At 38.3% G+C, this 17,566-nt stretch overlaps 4 protein-coding genes across 10 annotated transcripts; 2 read left to right on the forward strand and 2 right to left on the reverse strand.

Annotated features, from left to right (window-relative positions):
* Positions 1-473: 473 nt before the first annotated feature.
* Positions 474-4,673, reverse strand: LOC149654769 (cerebellin-1-like). 5 transcript variants are annotated; one of them, XM_089846402.1, is made up of 4 exons: positions 2,110-2,688; positions 1,958-2,040; positions 1,389-1,632; positions 474-1,331 (listed from the first exon to the last, which is right to left on the reverse strand). In XM_089846402.1, exons 3-4 carry the CDS (start codon positions 1,625-1,627, stop codon positions 932-934), a joined length of 639 nt encoding a protein of 212 aa, XP_089702528.1. In that variant the 5' UTR covers positions 1,628-1,632; positions 1,958-2,040; positions 2,110-2,688; the 3' UTR covers positions 474-931. The 5 variants fall into 5 exon arrangements, with proteins under 5 accessions (XP_089702528.1, XP_089702531.1, XP_089702527.1 ...); XM_089846405.1 differs by lacking the exons at positions 1,958-2,040; positions 2,110-2,688 and adding an exon at positions 4,538-4,673; XM_089846401.1 differs by having other exon boundaries at positions 1,958-2,688.
* LOC149654770 (apolipoprotein D-like) lies at positions 2,913-4,011 on the forward strand. Its single transcript, XM_089846408.1, has 5 exons — positions 2,913-3,038; positions 3,097-3,227; positions 3,479-3,564; positions 3,660-3,752; positions 3,827-4,011. Exons 1-5 carry the CDS (start codon positions 2,913-2,915, stop codon positions 3,964-3,966), a joined length of 576 nt encoding a protein of 191 aa, XP_089702534.1. The 3' UTR covers positions 3,967-4,011.
* Positions 4,546-5,716, forward strand: LOC149654771 (apolipoprotein D-like). The gene is made up of 5 exons (XM_089846407.1): positions 4,546-4,678; positions 4,774-4,904; positions 5,169-5,254; positions 5,389-5,481; positions 5,547-5,716. The coding sequence occupies exons 1-5, from the start codon at positions 4,553-4,555 to the stop codon at positions 5,684-5,686; spliced, it is 576 nt and encodes a 191-aa protein (XP_089702533.1). The 5' UTR covers positions 4,546-4,552; the 3' UTR covers positions 5,687-5,716.
* A 592-nt stretch (positions 5,717-6,308) lies between these two features.
* On the reverse strand, positions 6,309-17,506 carry Slik (Sterile20-like kinase). Of its 3 annotated transcripts, none has more exons than XM_089846410.1 (18): positions 16,795-17,506; positions 16,567-16,731; positions 16,283-16,481; positions 15,951-16,218; positions 15,803-15,884; positions 15,347-15,451; positions 13,888-14,023; positions 13,396-13,819; positions 12,791-12,879; positions 12,566-12,728; positions 12,039-12,499; positions 11,212-11,499; positions 10,678-11,135; positions 9,495-9,767; positions 9,172-9,426; positions 8,783-9,106; positions 8,587-8,700; positions 6,309-7,437 (listed from the first exon to the last, which is right to left on the reverse strand). In XM_089846410.1, exons 1-18 carry the CDS (start codon positions 16,963-16,965, stop codon positions 7,267-7,269), a joined length of 4,146 nt encoding a protein of 1,381 aa, XP_089702536.1. In that variant the 5' UTR covers positions 16,966-17,506; the 3' UTR covers positions 6,309-7,266. The 3 variants fall into 3 exon arrangements, with proteins under 3 accessions (XP_089702536.1, XP_089702537.1, XP_089702535.1); XM_089846411.1 differs by having other exon boundaries at positions 12,791-12,858; positions 13,396-13,822; XM_089846409.1 differs by having other exon boundaries at positions 13,396-13,822; positions 16,795-17,505.
* Positions 17,507-17,566: the final 60 nt, after the last annotated feature.

The following is a 17,566-nucleotide window of genomic DNA, read 5'->3' on the forward strand; positions in this document are numbered from 1 at the left end:
TTGTTAGTACCCGTAAATGGCCGAAATGCCATTTCTTGCACCCCAGGGGGAATTTTTCAGGTACAGGTCAATGCATTTGGTTTCAATTTCCATCCCATAACAGAATTCATCAGGTACATTTAAATACCATAAATAGTTTCAATTCACACCCCAACAATTGAAAGGGTATTTTTTCGAACCCCCCAACCGAATTTATCAGGTACAGGTAAATACCATATTTGGTTTCGATTCGCACCCTTAAAAGATGAAAGGGTATTTTTTCACACCCTAAGCAGAATTTCTGAGGTCCAGTTAAATTCCTTTAAGGGTTCTATTAAGCACCTTAGGGTATTTAAAAACACCCCATATACTAGGGTATTTATAAACACCCTAAATATGGGGTGCGAATATGTACCTAAAAGGGTGCGTCTCCTGTGGGGGAAGAAAACACCTTTAAAGGTGCGTTTCCGACCCCTTTTTTTTACAGTGTACGTAATTGAGTAAATAAGCTAAGAAGAACTCTCCGATAACAAATACAAATTTACAAAAAGTGAGACGTGTGATTCAAGTTGAATACGTGACAACAGAAAGTATTAACAACATGCTTGCTAGTGTCACACTTTCTGATACTCATATTTGCCTTTGCTAAGAAGCATTCTTCATACACTCACTACATTACGAGCTTTTGAATAACTTTTAATATCGAAGAAAAAAAACCCATGGGTTCTCTAGGAGATTGCCGTATTTAATCCTGTATTAGGGCTTTCCATTTTGTGAATAGAATATTAAGCGAGCGTTAAGGGAATTATACTTTGGTATGCTTTTAAAATAATTAGTCTAGGAAATGACTGTAGCGTAAACACGAATTAATTTAATTTAAAGTTACTAAAATTTCCATTTAAAACTGGTACAAATAAATAAATTTCAAAGAATATTACTTAACTTTAAATAATTAATCATTCCCTTTGGACGTTTTCCCTAATTCCTGTTGTACCAACTGTTGAATGTTATCATTTGGATCTGCCACTGGTAGATTGACGAATAACGGCGACGTCTTGTTCTTGTTGTCGTCACCACTGGCTAGGAATGACGTTTGACCTCCGGCTGAGGTTTCGAAAAATTGTCCCTCACCTTGAAGAACGTTACCATCAAATGAAAATAGCTCGAATCCGGTGAACGTGGTGTAACTTCTATCTCTCTTCTCCGATTCGTACAATCCACCTTCCTCCAGGTAGGGGTACATTAGTTCACCTCGTCTCATATGGACAACGCAGGACAGTGTCGCCGTGTTGAAACCTTGACTATCAGCGAATCCGGTTACAACCGGTTGACCATTCTTACGCAAAGAAATTCTAAAATAGTTATTTGTGTCAGAAATAGGTTATAAAATTACGTAATAATAGGCTTACCTAAAACCAACGTTTTCAGCCGATAACGCGCTGAAAATGAAGAAATAAACCCCGTCTCTTAAAGCTCGAAAGACACCGAGTTGAGGGATAAAATTAGTATCGACTGACGTAACCAAGGTAGTTAATCCGATGTTATGTTGTCCGTTAACTAATCCGTTTATGGCGGTGAAGGCAGAAGCGCTTTCCGAAGACTTGACAAATGTTACCAAAAGCAGTAAAACTACACCACCGCCGTACATCGTGACTATATATATAAAAGCAATTAAGTTAAACTACACTCAGAACTTAATGAAAACTTCTCTGTTTAACGTTGGTTGGCGTTAATTGAATTACTAACTCTTATATATGGCTTTTATCCAAGCATAATAAAAAGGCGTTTACGCCACTTTCGGTTGCCTAAATTAAAGGAATAGACCTATTTCTGCACGAATAGGCCTAAAATCTTTTTGTTTAGATGATTTTTATTTTCCTAAAAAAACTTTTGTATTCGATATAAGGAATTGAATGAATTTTTTACGCTCTAAAAACACAGTCTCTTGAACTATATCAAAGTTGTGTTAAAGAAATACCGTTTCTTTAATTATGTTACAATCTTATTTTTTGTTGGTTGACCTTTTCTCTCGCAGCTAGCTTAATGTCCGGCGAAGCAAATCTAAAAGTTTAGGAAAAGTTCTTTCAGACATTGGAGGAAAAAACTAAGGAGGGTTTGTTTGTTGTCAACCTTCAGAATTATAGATCCCTAAGGTGTTCCTGGAAAGGAGTAGACCTATACTTTCTTCAGACATTCCTTGGTTTAACTCCCAAGGGCGTTTCTCAACTTTGTAGTTGAGATTTATGACAATAGCCATGACGTAAACTTTACTTGCTTGGGTCTTCTAAAGCCAACGGAAGTTTGGAAAACTTTATGTGGATATATAAATCGTGGGGATAAACTTAAACGCACGAGGCTTAGGATTCATGGTTTGTTTGGTCAAGGACATTTATAACTAAGACTAAGACAGCTTTCGTTTTTTGAACTTTTTCACCCAAAAGAATTTCAGGGATTTTCGATTAGATACAAAGAAATTTAGTTTGCAGTCTTGATTTAACTCTAAAGCAAGGTAAACTGTGTCTAAAATACTGAACCTTCCAAGATTGTATTATACAGTATAAACGACTTCAATATATATAAAAAGAAATAGATAAAATTCTGCAGGTGCATTTCGAGATTTCCTAGGAACAAATTTCTCCAGGGAAATTATTCGGTCTCGTTTTAGGAATGAACAATTTAATGACAAAGCGAATTTTATCTTCAATCCAACGTCCTGTTACGCGAGACATAATTCCCATGACGCGATTAAAAAGGCGAAAAATCCAGAGGTACTTGTCATCAAATGAATACATTTATGTGACAATATATATATATAAATAGTTGTCATCGGCGACAGCTAATTATTATCAAGAATACAAGGCCATATATATATTGTTGGGGTCCAGACTATAAAAGCAAGGGTTTTATAGATACAAGTCCTATCAACCGCAGTCATGGTATCTTCGGTAGTTAAATCACTCGCTGTTATTTGCGCTTTTTTGGCTCTTGCCAAATGCGAATTACGCTTCGGTGGTTGTCCAGCTAGCGTTCAACCCAAGAATCCTTTCGACTTGGCTCAAGTAATTAATGGATTATTAATGAGAGTGTTTGTTAATTAATTAAAAACGTAATCTTTAGTACGCCGGTGTTTGGTACCAAATCCGCAATACCCCAGCATTTTTCCAAACCGGTTTAAAATGCGTCCAAGCTAATTACACTGCCATCGCGGCGGAAAAGATTTCTGTCGAAAACAAAGGGCAAAAAGCAGAGTGTGTACTAAGTTAACTCTAATTTAATTCATTTCATCGCTGTCCTTGTAGTTCTTCGAAGTAATTTCTTGTAACCCGAGAACAGCCAGCATAGGAATGGTTTAGGGGAATATTAATTTAGTTTAAACGCTCCTTAAAATTTAGATTGTCATTATAGGGTCTATAACATCCATGCTTTCATTTCGTATTTAATAAAAGAAAACTAAAGTATTTGTAACTGAAATTTGACCCGATTTGACCTCGTTTTACAGTGGATCCATTGACGGTATTCTGGGAGAAGCAACCGTACCCGATCCTATAAACGCCCCCGCTAAACTTTTGGTCACCTTCCCCGTTGGTAAGATTTGTCCCTTATTTCCCAACTTCCGGTACTGAGCTCTACAAAGAACATTGTCACAATTTCACCACTGTTCCTCTTTTTTCTTTCGATAGCTCCATTTCCGGCTCCATACGCTGTCATAGCCACTGACTACAAGAACTACGCCATAGTCCTATCCTGCACTGACTTATTTTTTGCTAATTACTGTAATTGCTAATGAGTTTTAACGGCGACGTAGTACATTTTTGAGGCGATAATGTTGATAACCCTTTCTTTGCAGCCATTATGTGGGTTCTTTCACGAACACGTGTCTTGCCCCAAGCAGCCGAATCTGAAGTACAACGTTACTTCACTCAACACAAAGATTTGGATTATTTGGTTAAGAAACTAGCTGATACCGATCAAACTAACTGCGGTTAAACGCGATTGGAATTGTTTCAATAAAAATAAAGTACTTTCTTTGAATTGTTTGTTTGTTGAGTATTTAATGCTATCATTCATATTGGATACCTACACAACTAAGTCCTGGACAGAGAGCCGCGATAGCTGGGGGGGGGGGGAATAATTAATTTTAAGTGACCCCAGTGTTTTCTGTGAAATTTTGAATGACCTTCATATGGTAGAATCATAACCTCTAATTTTAATCACTTTCGAGTAAAATAATTCTAATTTCAATTCCCCTACTAATTTTTAATCAATTTCTGTCGAGTAACCAACCCGAAATTTGCTCAATCAATATTGGCATCCTGTTACATAAGAATGTTATTTGTCCATGTCGCAATTAAAATCCACATAAAAGTACAGAGTTATATAAATATTTTATAACAAAATTTATATAAATACTTATGTAAGCCAAATATAATCACCTGAGATTAAGTATATATTTATGGTATTATCTAACATTGAAGGTGATAAGATAATTTATTGGGGGTGGACTCATTTTCTGACTATAAAAGCGTGGATTCGATTCAATTAGGCACAATTAACTTACAAGACAGCTGCAGCCATGGTATCTTCAATAGTTAAATCTCTGGCGGTTCTTTGCTCGTTTTTGGCTCTTGCCAAATGCGAAGTACACTTAGGTGGTTGTCCAGCTAGCGTTCAACCCAAGAACCCTTTCGAATTAGCTCAAGTAATTAGTTGATAAATCGAATTTTAATACCTTCGGTATTCGTTAATTAATTAAAATTGAAACTAGACGCGATTTATTTTTCTTTCTGCCTTTAGTACGCCGGTGTCTGGTACGAAATCCGTAACACTCCAGCAGCTTTTCAAGAAGGTTTGAAATGTGTCCAAGCTAATTACACTGCCATCGCCGCCGGAAAAATTTCTGTCGAAAATAAAGGGCAACAAGCGAAGTTGGTGACAGTTTAAACGAATCTAATTTCTCATTTTCGTAATTTTAAAAATGACAGGCAAAGAAAAAGTCATTTATTTCCTCATCCCTTGCACCTACTCAGCTGTGAAATTCAAAGTGACCTTGATATAGTATAGTTCTAATGTCCCCTAGTTTTCCCCATAACCGATAGGCTTTATAAGATCCATGATTTTATTTCATCTTTAATAATTACGACTAATGTATTTTAATCTGAAATTTGACCCGGTTTGACCTGACATTACAGTGGAACCATTCAAGATATTCTTGGGGAAGCTACCGTACCCGACCCTGTAAACGAACCCGCAAGACTTTTGGTCACCTTCCCAGTTGGTAAGAAATCTCTCCTTTTCTCTCCCCAAGTTCTGAGGTTTACGAGAAAGGTCGCGTCAATCAATTATCGAGCTGCCCTTTTCTTGACCACATATTTTAATTATTTCTAACATCACATTCTTTTACTTCAAAAGCTCCAATGCCGGCTCCATACGTTGTCATCGCGTCAGACTACAAGAGCTACGCTATCGTTTTATCCTGCACTGACTTAGGAATGGCGAATTATTGTAAATTTGCTTAAATGTTTAATAGCAGACAAGATTTTTGACCTAATTTAAACTTTTATTTGCAGCCATTTTATGGGTTCTTTCACGAACACGTGTCTTGCCTCAGGCAGCCGAGTCTGAAGTACAAAACTACTTCGATCAACACAGAGATTTGGATTATTTGATCCAAAAATTAGTTGATACCGATCAAACTAACTGTGTTTAAATTAACTAACGCGTTTTGGAATCGTTTAAATAAAAATATGAACATACTTTCTTAGAATTGTTTCTTGAACACTTATACCACCGTCTACACACGTACCAACCTTTAAACTGCGCATGCGGTCCTGGATACTGTTTTCAAGTTAAGATTGTCTAGAGTATTTTATATATGACCCCTTAAATTTAATTATGAAACTGAAAGACAATGATTTCTAATTTAATTTCTAATAGAAATTAACATTTTTGACCAGGGATAGATTTAATTTTAGAAGTAGGAATGGAGAACAGAGTAATGTGGGCGCGCGTCAAAGTCCCAGACCCGGACCCCCCTTTAACGGGACGAAGGGGGGAGGGGGTATGAAAGAAGAGGCGGGAGGGTCATAGCGACAGAGGTAAAAAGGAATTACGTATTTTTTTTCGCCGTCCCCGTCAGCAACGTCATCAAAACGTAATTTAAGTGAGGAGCCAATAAGATAATTTAAAATGTTCGTTACGTGTTGGAGGGAGGGGTACTATACTGTGTGGTCTACGAGTCGGAATAACTGAAGTAAATACTAACCTTATTTACAGACTTACCAGAAACACCCTGTATCTTAATTAATATTTATTAAATTAACTTGACAAAATTTACCAAACTTAAATTTCTTTCTTTTTAATCTCAGGAATGTTTACTATATAATACAGCAAAACGTAAAATATCAAATTCGCTGAAAATAATTCTAAAGAAGTTTGGTTATGTTTACGATAAATGTTTATCTTTTTTTTTTAATCTATAAAGCACTTATTTTTCTTGGTTCAATTTCTTTCTGATCATAAAAATGGAGAGAAAAATACAATAGAAAAACAAAAACAAAGTAACAAACAAACAAACAAACACTGTAAAGAAAATTGTTTTTTTTTTTAACACGTTTTACAAAGAAATTATAATTAGGTTCTTTTTCTTAGATATACAATAAATTTATTATCAGAGAGCAATTTTATTATTATTTTTTTTTTCAAATCGATCCATACGAAACGTTAAAACCGTTTCTTAATAATGATCTATTTTTAATAATAATTAATATTCATGCATAACTTAATATAATTAAGTCATCGGGAAGGTTTAAAAACAACACTTTCTTACAATAATAATCCAATAAACCACCTCATTTGCATAGAGCTCCTTCATTTCTTAACGCTCATCGGCTGCTCTTTCGTAATTATTGATTTTAAAGGGGTAATAAAGAATACTACTACACTTATCTATACTCCTTGGTTTCGATTGACAAGATGAAACGGGGTGGAGAGGGGGGGAAAGAAGGGGTTTCGGGGGCGTGGTCAAATTATTAATAAAATAAAAACAATGTTCGTTTTTTCTTAAATAAAGATTATTAATAGGCACTGCGTAATAAAACTAAAAACTATTTTTTTATCTTTTCTACTCTAAGCCTTGGTTGCTAGGTATCTGGGTTTAATTTGCTTCTTTTTTTTATTTTACAGGTGGTGGCTTTCGTAAATTTCTATTTGCTAAGCCTAATTTCTTTAATTTTTGTTTGGTTTTAGTTTTAGTTTTAGTCTAAGTAGGAATATGTATATGTATATATATTACATGAAATTTGGGGGGAAACTTATATCGGAACCCGGGGTTTCCGGTGTTTTAGGGCTTTCTAGAGAATCAGGTTCCGCGTAATCGTGTAGCATAGAAGAGACACTACCCAATGGACCGTAAAATTTCTCTTGTTCCTCACGCTGACGGATAAACTCCTCTTCTAGCCTCTGTTAGCATTTGGAATTGAAATCAATATAAATCGGGGGCGTAATTAGCCCGAATTTCGATATAAATCGGGGGCGTAATTAGCCCGAATTTCGATATAAATCGGGGGCGTAATTAGCCCGAATTTCGATATAAATCGGGGGCGTAATTAGCCCGAATTTCAATATAAATCGGGGGCGTAATTAGCCCGAATTTCAATATAAATCGGGGGCGTAATTAGCCCGACTTTCGATCATAATCGGGGGCGTAATTAGCCCGACTTTCGATCATAATCGGGGGCGTAATTAGCCCGACTTTCGATCATAATCGGGGGCGTAATTAGCCCGACTTTCGATCATAATCGGGGGCGTAATTAGCCCGACTTTCGATATAAATCGGGGGCGTAATTAGCCCGACTTTCGATCATAATCGGGGGCGTAATTAGCCCGACTTTCGATCATAATCGGGGGCGTAATTAGCCCGACTTTCGATATAAATCGGGGGCGTAATTAGCCCGACTTTCGATATAAATCGGGGGCGTAATAAGCCCGAATTTCAATATAAATCGGGGGCGTAATTAGCCCGAATTTCAATATAAATCGGGGGCGTAATTAGCCCGACTTTCGATATAAACCGGCCGCGTAATTAGCCCGACTTTCAATATAAACCGGCCGCGTAATTAGCCCGACTTTCGATATAAACCGGCCGCGTCGTTAGCCCGAAATTCATTCAACCTCGGCCGCGTTGTTAGCCCGAAATTCATTCAACCTCGGCCGAGTAATTAGCCCGAAATTCATTCAACCTCGGCCGCGTCGTTATCCCGAAATTCATTCAACCTCGGCCGAGTAATTAGCCCGAAATTCATTCAACCTCGGCCGAGTAATTAGCCCGAAATTCATTCAACCTCGGCCGAGTAATTAGCCCGAAATTCATTCAACCTCGGCCGAGTAATTAGCCCGAAATTCATTCAACCTCGGCCGAGTAATTAGCCCGAAATTCATTCAACCTCGGCCGAGTAATTAGCCCGAAATTCATTCAACCTCGGCCGCGTAATTAGCCCGAAATTCATTCAACCTCGGCCGAGTAATTGTAATAAATATCAGTCGCGTAATTAAACTATTTAAACCAGTTTAAAACGAATTTAATTAATAAAGTCAACGATTATTATTTACCTGTTTCCGTGGCTTCAAATTCGCCTTCCATTCACGCAATTCACTCGAATGTTCCTCATCCAAACGTTTCAGTTTCATGGTCTCGTGTTCCATCAGCATTTTGCGTTTTTCATTCTAAACAGATCAATAAAATTAAGATTAAATTTAATCCAAGGTTAAAATTACTGTTGGTAATATAATAATTGCGACAGCGTACCTGCATTTGTTCCATTTCTTTCAACATGCTGTCGGCGGCGGCCTTCAACTCCTCCAACTGTCTTTTATGTTTCAATTCTTGTCTTTGTTGTTCGGCTCTGTACCTTTTCTTTTCACCTTCTTGAAACTTTCTAATCTTTTCTCGTTCCTGTTCGGGAGATTCCGGTAAATTAGCCACGCTAATTCTCAAACTCTCTCGGAACATTAATTCCCGCGTTTTCATCTCGGAACGAATTCGTTTTGGCCATTGACGCTTCTCGATGGCTTGACGTTTAAGTAATTCCTCTTCCTTGTGATTGTTCATGGCGCGAACTTGTTCCAATTCCTATTAAAACCGTTATAAATTAAAGACAGTCGGGATTAAATAACAAATTTAATGGTTAAGCCTACTTTTTCGTGACGTATTAACATTTGATGTCTTTGTAAAAAGAAGATATCCTTCAATTGTCTTTTGGAAAGTTGATGTTTCTCGTGCATGTGACGTTCTTCTAATTCCCAGACTGTCGCTTCTCTTTTGCGCATTAATTGCTGTTTTTGCTGCAAGAATTGTCGTTCCAAAAGCGCAATCTTTTCCCGATGCGAATCCGTTAGCCTTTTTAACGATAATTCGTGGTTTTCATTCAGTTTTTCCAAAAAGGCGCGTTCCTATAAGTCAAAAATCATTTTGTAACAAGTCTTTTGATTCTGAATCGTAAGACTGGAAGTGAACTGACCTTCTCGGCGTGTTCCATATCCAATTTATCTTTTCTAACGCGGAAAACATCTTTCCTTTTATCCTTTGGCATCATTTCAACTTCCTGTTTGAGAAGTTTTAGTTCATTTCTAAGTCCTTCTCGAAATTGACGCAAATCACGTTCTTGGTCATATCGAATCTTCTTGGAGGCGAATTTCAATTCCATGTCTTGTTGTTGTTCGGCTTTTTCTACCATTTGTTTTTGAGTTCGATTGAGAGCTTCAACGTCAGTTTCGTAATTTCTTAGAAGAGTCTAAAAGTGACAATTACATTACGCGTACAATTTAATAATAATAATAATACTAGTAAGAGTAATAATAATAATACTAGTAAGAGTAATAATAATAATACTAGTAAGAGTAATAATAATAATACTAGTAAGAGTAATAATAATAATACTAGTAAGAGTAATAATAATAATACTAGTAAGAGTAATAATAATAATACTAGTAAGAGTAATAATAATAATACTAGTAAGAGTAATAATAATAATACTAGTAAGAGTAATAATAATAATACTAGTAAGAGTAATAATAATAATACTAGTAAGAGTAATAATAATAATACTAGTAAGAGTAATCTATATCTATATAAATCAAAGTCCTGACTGACAGACTGACTGATAATCAACGCCCAGCCCAAACCGCTTGCCCTAGAAGGCTGAAAATTTGCAGGAACGTTACTCGTAAGTAGTAGGCGCGTACTAAGAAAGATTTTTCCCCCAATCCGCCGCCATCTTAAAAAATGGCGCCCAGAAATGTAAAAACTTTTCTCTATGCAACAAAGTCCGCGCGTTTCAACCGATTTCGCAGATATTTAGTACACTGGTTTCCTTTAACCTATAGACGTGCTGAATGGGGTTTTGGGTTCGATTTGTTGCCATCTTTTTAAATTTAAATGATGGCCAAAAACTAAAAAACCCTTCTTTATGGAATAATGTCCGCGTGAAAAGTAATAAAAAAATGCATCCCGACGGGCTGACGGGCAACGCCGAGTGCCTTAATTCGCTCCTAGGGTGCTACAAAAATATTAGTCATCAGTAAAACTATACCCATTCTTTCTATCATTTTGATGGAAGTTCTTATTACACGCGAGCGACGTCGCGGGAATAACAGCTAGTAATAATAATACTAATAAAAGTAATACTAATAGTAATAACTTACAGTCATTTCTTGATCAAAGCGTTTTTCTTGTTGTTCTCGGGCAAATTGAGCCTTTAGATCCAAATCCTGGAACTGTTTTATCTCTTGCTTCTGTATCAATCTCAGGTCTCTCAGTTCTTGTTTCCTAACAATATGTTCTTCTTTGGGTTGTTTATCTTCGTCACCGTATATGACTTTACTGGTTGTTGTAGTGACGACGACGCCATCAATGACGTACTTTCTCGTTCGTTTTAGAGTCTTTTTCTGAGAGACATTATGAGCTCCCACGGCCTTTTTCGCGATATTCGCTTGGGTCGTCCTTCCAGCTACACCCGTTGTCACGGCGCCATTATTATCCGATTTCCTTCTGAGAATTACACTATGACCACCATTTTCGCCATTTTCCTCGGCTTTAATTTGATTTTCTTTATCACTACTTCCGGTGCTGCCCAATGTTGACACGCTCTCGTTATCACTTCCTGTAAATAAGACGTTATTTTGTCCATCCAGTTACGTAATGTTGTTTATTCATCAATGTTAAGTTACGAAACAAACCTTCGGGTCTAGATGTTTTATTTTTGGATTTTTCCATTCGGAGCTGTTCCTTTGTTTTTGGCACGTTGCTATGGACGGTGTCACGGGGCGGAGGAGTACCGGTAGGTGGACTAGAATCGTCTCCTTCCCCGTCCTGAACGATTGTCATTTCAGAGGTGATAATGGACGGGTCCTTTTTCAGGTTGACGTTAACTTTAATTTTTGGCTTCTCATCATTTGATGAACCGCCACTACTGAAGGTTTTGACTGAAGAGCCATCTGGACTTTGCTTTTCTTCTAACACTTTACCTTTAAAGACGATTTCGTTGGCGTTCAGAGAGAGAGAGAGAGAGAGAGAGAGAGAGAGAAAGAGAGGGAGGGAGGGAGAGAGGGGAGAGAGCGAGAGCGAGAGAGAGAGAGGAGAGAGAGAGGGGGAGAGAGAGAGGGAGAGGGAGAGAGGGCGAGAGGGGGAGAGAGAGGGGAGAGAGAGAGAGGGAGAGAGAGGGAGAGAGAGAGAGGGGAGAGAGAGAGAGAGGGGAGAGAGGGGGAGAGAGGGAGAGAGGGAGAGGGAGGGAGAGAGAGGGGGGAGAGGGGGAGAGAGGGGGGAGAGGGGGAGAGAGGGAGAGAGGGGGAGAGGGAGAGGGAGGGAGAGAGAGGGGGGAGAGGGGGAGAGAGGGAGAGGGGAGAGGGGGAGAGAGAGAGGGGGGAGAGAGAGGGAGGGAGAGGGGAGAGAGAGAGGGAGAGAGAGGGGAGAGAGAGAGGGAGGGAGAGAGAGGGAGAGAGAGGGGGGGGGAGAGAGAGAGGGAGAGAGAGAGAGAGAGGGCGATTGTTTCCTTGGACAAACTTACCAGAAACCACCAATTCTTTAAGCAAATCTGGATTGGTCACAATGTCCGAATTGTTAGAAAGTAGGTGTGTAGAAGGATGATTCACTTCAACACCCTCTGGTCCCGTTAACCAAACGGAAGAACCATTAGTCCCCTGTTGAATCACTACAACTTCTTCATCTTCTATTAAAGGTTTCAATTTGGAACCAGAAAATGAAATATTTTTCGCGTCATCAAAGGACTCGTGTTCATCGACGTCACTGGCTAATGTCGTCGTTCCATCCAGGGCGATGGAAGAGTCTTTAACTTCAACAAGTTCATCTCCGACAGTCACAATTGAAACGTGGCTAGTATCAGCCAATATGGATGAAGCGTCATTCGAAAGGGGTAACCTTCTATCAAGGTCATCAGCGTCACCTATCTCTAAAAAGCTATGATTGGATGAAACTGTAACTTCCGCTTGACCAGTGGACCAGTTTTTACTATAAAAATATTCGGGTCAGACAATGAAACATTCGTTTGTTCGTAAATCACGAGTTAAAGCCTACTCTGAAGACACTTTTGGAGACAAGGGCGTCGTTAAATTATCGCCTACTAACAAATTAACCGCTTCCGCGGTACCATCTTCAAAACCTTCATCTTCCAAACCAGGAGTTGACTTTGCAAATGGTTGGTCATCCGGTTCTTGTTCTTCATCCAGTAGAGATGACTCTGTAGCAAATAGAAGATACTTACCCTGCACTCTGACTGACAAGTACAAGTACAATACTTACCAGAAATAATAACTACTTCACCATCTTGAATCACTCTATGGCTTTGAGCAGCAGAATCATTAATTATGCTTTTAGGTAAAGGTAATGCCCTAAAGTTAATTAATTAAAAGGTCAATAAACCCTTACCAATTCGCAATTGGACATATGTCTAATCAGCGCCACTAGCGGATGGTCTGAGAACTACTCCCATAGAGACTAGGTATATTTAAGAGGGTTTGCAGAATTTCCGCCAGGTGGCTCGAACGCCGCGCCATCTGACGGAAATTCTGCAAACCCTCTTAAATATACCTAGTCTCTATGGGAGTAGTTTTCAGACCATCCGCTAGTGGCGCTGATTAGACATATGGCCAATTAGCCTTATTCCTGATCAGCGCCATCTACCCATAGCGGTGACTTTGAGAACTACTGTAAGCGGCAAGCCAATCAGATGTCGCTAAAATCTGGTGACGTCATTTTTGGTAAGACCCGAGAGTGCCAGTCAGTGACGTCACCAGATTTTAGCGACATCTGATTGGCTTGCCGCTTACAGTAGTTCTCAAAGTCGCCGCTATGGCTAGGTGGCGCTGATCAGGAATAAGACCGCTAATTAACCACCCAATACATACTCGTCCTTAATGTGACCGGCTTCAGCAATGTCTTTCTTATCTTCTTCTTCTTTAAGAACAGTTTTTTGTTCCTCAATCTTATCAACCATTGGAATTGGGATTGGGATTGGTACATCCACCGCTTTTTCCAAAACCTTTTCAACTGGCGTCTTGGGGGCGGGGAATTTCTTTTGGGAAGGTATTGGTATTGGTGGTGGTGGTGGTGGAGGTTGAGGTGGTTGAGGGGCAATGGGAGTCGTTTCGTGAGGTTGAGAAACAGGAGTAACTTCCGGGGATGGAATCTGAATGGGTGGGGGAGGAGCGGGTGCTTTTTTACTACTACTCTGAGGAATCGTATTTTCTTTTTCTGGTTTCGCTACGGGCGTCGCGACAGCCACCGGGGTGGACACTGTTTCGGGGACTAATACTAATTTTTCTTTGCTTCCTGCTTTTAAAAGCAATCATAATCAATTAACATTAATTGTTTAGTCCTAAAGGTATATTATAGAATACCTTTTGGAGTTTCTAACACATCCAACTCCTTGTTGGTTTCCCCCACAGGTTCGCTAGCGACAGAAACGCTATCTGCGGCCAGCTCGCTGTCGACACTCAGCTGTGAAGCACGAGATACATCCACTTGCCCAACTTCCTACAGTTTCATTATTAATTATAAAACAGTTATAAATCTTGAAAATTGACGTCAACTCCTTATCCCGCAATGTCAAACATTTTTTATAAATTATTGACGCCGTAAGAGTTCAATTAGTGAAGTTTAAAGCAAAGATAAGTTAGCCAAAGTTCAACATGTGAAAAGAAAAAGTTTGGATAACATAACAGATTATAGCTTAAAAGAACGGCCTTTTTCTAAATATAAAAGAAAAAATTATAAAAACCAAATAAATGATCTCTTATTAATAAATAATTAGCATTTAATTAGTCTTAAAACGTGGACTACTGCGCCGCCATTGCTTTAGTGACGTGTGATAGCCACCCCTAACGGGATTGGTTGAATTCTCATAGGCCAAGAGAGCTAAGGGCAGGGACGGAAATAAGAAAAATTTCATATAGGACATGTGTTCAAAAATAGATTCGCATCTTCGTAGTAAAGCTATCAAAACTTTGGAAGCATTATTGGTCAAATGTCCAGTGACCCCCTTTGTTTTTCAAAAAAATATGGGACATTTAAAAATTTTATTCAGCAGTGTCCAGTTTGTCATGTGCTTATTTCCGGACATGGGTAAGAGTAACTATTGCATCAGAGAGAATTTAGAAGGGGAGTGGAAGACCCCCCCTTTGACTCTATTAAACGTGATGACGCCCAAACAAGATGTCGCGTTGAGCTTTTTGGGGTAGGCGAGTTTCTGGTCACATGTTCTAAAATCTCTCTGTTACAATTACAAACGCATCATACCGGAAATCGACCTGCCTAGATAACGTTTAGCAGACGACGTTGCGCTACATTCCAAACCACCCCTTCCACTCCCCTTCTAAATTCTCTCTGATTGCATAGCCCACTCGATCACGCGCGTAAGGATTCCATCAATGGCGGCCAAGTAGACCACGTTTTTTTTTTTTAAGACTAATTAAATGCTAATAATTTAATTTCTTTTTAATATTTAATTCCTCTTATATTTAGAAAAAGGCCGATCTTTTAAGGCATAATGTTACGTTACCTGACCTTTCCCATTAATTACTCTTTTGGGACACAAACTTGAAGACTAATTTTTTTAAAAAGCCAGTGGCAGGTGTTGGAAAATGGAAAGGTTTAGCAATAACGTACCCGTTTCTTCAGCCTGAGCTGACAAACGCAGCACAAAGTGGTAATGAGAATTTTAATAAACAGGAAACAAAAGAGAAGGATTTAAAGAGAATGGGTTTTGACAGACTAAAATAGCTTTCACAGGATAGCTAATTAGCTAGCTTAATTAAGACAGATTTTAGCCACCAATGTTAGAGGAACTAAATTGCTCACATCATCATCCACTTCTTCCGTAACTTCCTCGACAATTTCAGCCCTGTATTCACTGATAAGCTCACGTATTGGTTTACTGTCAATTGGGCCATTGATAAATGAATGCTAGTTTTTTTAATATAATATAAATAAATAAATAAATTTATCAGTAATGACCAGATATCAGGGTTTTTGTTTTAAAATCCTGGCTAATTAGCGTTATTCCTGATCAGCGCCATCTACCCATAGCGGTGACTTTGAGAACTACTGTAATCGGCAAGCCAATCAGATGTCGCTAAAATTTGGTGACGTCATTTTTGGTAAGACCCCCACCGAGAGTGCCAGTCAGTGACGTCACCAGATTTTAGCGACATCTGATTGGCTTGCCGCTTACAGTAGTTCTCAAAGTCGCCGCTATGGGTAGGTGGCGCTGATCAGGAATAAGGCTAATTTTTAGTAAATTGAATTTATTTATACATTGAGCAAAGTAGTTGCGTCTGGTCTTTGTTGAGGGTCTTTAATGAGGCACTGAGAAATGAAATCACGAAATTCCTTGGTCCTAAATCAACTTATTTATAAGTAAAGTGTTTTTAAATTATCATCCCAATTAAATTTAATCACAAACCATCTGGAGGGTTCATCCAAAGAGGGAGGATCGGATTTTTGAATTTTTAAAAGTACTCTAACAGGATTCATTTCGTGATTAGGTGGCTCAGTTTGAGCAAATTCTATCAGGGTGATTCCTAAACTCCATATATCGGCTTTATAATCGTAAGGATTATCGCGAAATGTTTCACAAAGGACAACTTCAGGAGCCATCCAATAAGGCGTGCCAATAAAGGAGTCCCTTTTTTGAAGGGTTGATTTGTTTTTGGCTGAAACACCAAAATCGGCTAAAAACCAATAGTTTTAGTTAATTTCTGTAGTGTTTTTTTTTCTTTCTGGGTTATTTAGTACCAATTTTAACTCCACCATCCAGAGTCAATAGAATATTTCCCGCTTTCATATCCCTATGAATTATTTTACATTTATGTAGAAACTCCAAACCGCGGCAAATTTCTCTACAAAGGTATTTTATCTGAGGTTCTGTTAAAGCTTTTTCTAAATCGACCATTATGCTGTCTACAGCGCCTCCTCCGCAGAACTCTATGAGCATCTAGAATCATAAAACATGATATTATTTATGAATTTATAATACCAGATACAAATACCCAAAATTATATCATAATTTTGACGTTTACCCATAGTTTTCCTTCGTAAAAAAATGCTTCAATAAGTTCTACAATGTTCGGATGCTTGCATTCGGATAATATGTCGATTTCTACCAAAAAGTCCTCTAACTCATCCTCCCCTTTTAATTCGCAAACCTTTGCCGCAGCTAGTTTCCCCGTTTCTCTGTTTTGAGCCTATGTATATTAAGTCACGTTAGGCTTAACATTTTTGACTTGTAATAGCCTTTCAATACTTACTTTATACACTTTTCCAAAGGCACCATCGCCAATTTCACTAACTAGTTCCCAAAAATCCTCAGGATTTTCATCAAATCTTATACTGTGATGAACTTTCTTTCTTTTGGCATCTGATCCACCAGCCCCTCCCCCGATATGGAATATTTTTTTGAAGTTACTCAGAAATGACATGCTGTCGCTATCATTTACAGTTTTTTTACACGTGAAAGAGCGCGCACTTTAGTATTATCATAATTTATCTTCGATAGTTTAATAGCTATGCCTATTTGTCTTTAATTTTGTTAACAGTTCTTGTCCAAAGGACCAAAGCACGAACTAGAGAGACTTAACTTTGAGTACAAAAAGTAGACTTTTCAAAGGATATTAAGTATTTTTCAGACGCGGATAAATCGTAGTATGGCATATTTTCTTCAAAATATTCATGGATATTTATATATTAATTAGATTTAGAAGGAAATCCCTGGCTTCCTTCCTAATTAATTAGGCTAAAGTTTGGGCGGATGCAAAGGCTTAACATTACAATGTACGTACGCTTCAATGTTGCTCCGACGGATGCGTTTGCGGTTATATTCACATTATTTTGTTTTAATCCGATTAGTTTGGGGTTTCTTCTCGAAATATTATTACTAAATCCTAGGTTATAAACGTCTTTATCGATTGATCTTAGATTTTAGGGCAAAAGGCACAGGCCTACGTGGTCCCAAATCCATACAATTCGCAGAGGAAAACTAGTACATTAAAGGGGGAATGCAGGGGGAGAAGCCATAAAATG

The sequence above is a fragment of the Phalangium opilio genome, unplaced genomic scaffold (assembly GCF_054372755.1).
Source record: "Phalangium opilio isolate 3A_F unplaced genomic scaffold, DU_Popi_V2 ptg000079l_1, whole genome shotgun sequence".
In the NCBI taxonomy this organism is placed as follows: Eukaryota; Metazoa; Arthropoda; class Arachnida; order Opiliones; family Phalangiidae; genus Phalangium; species Phalangium opilio.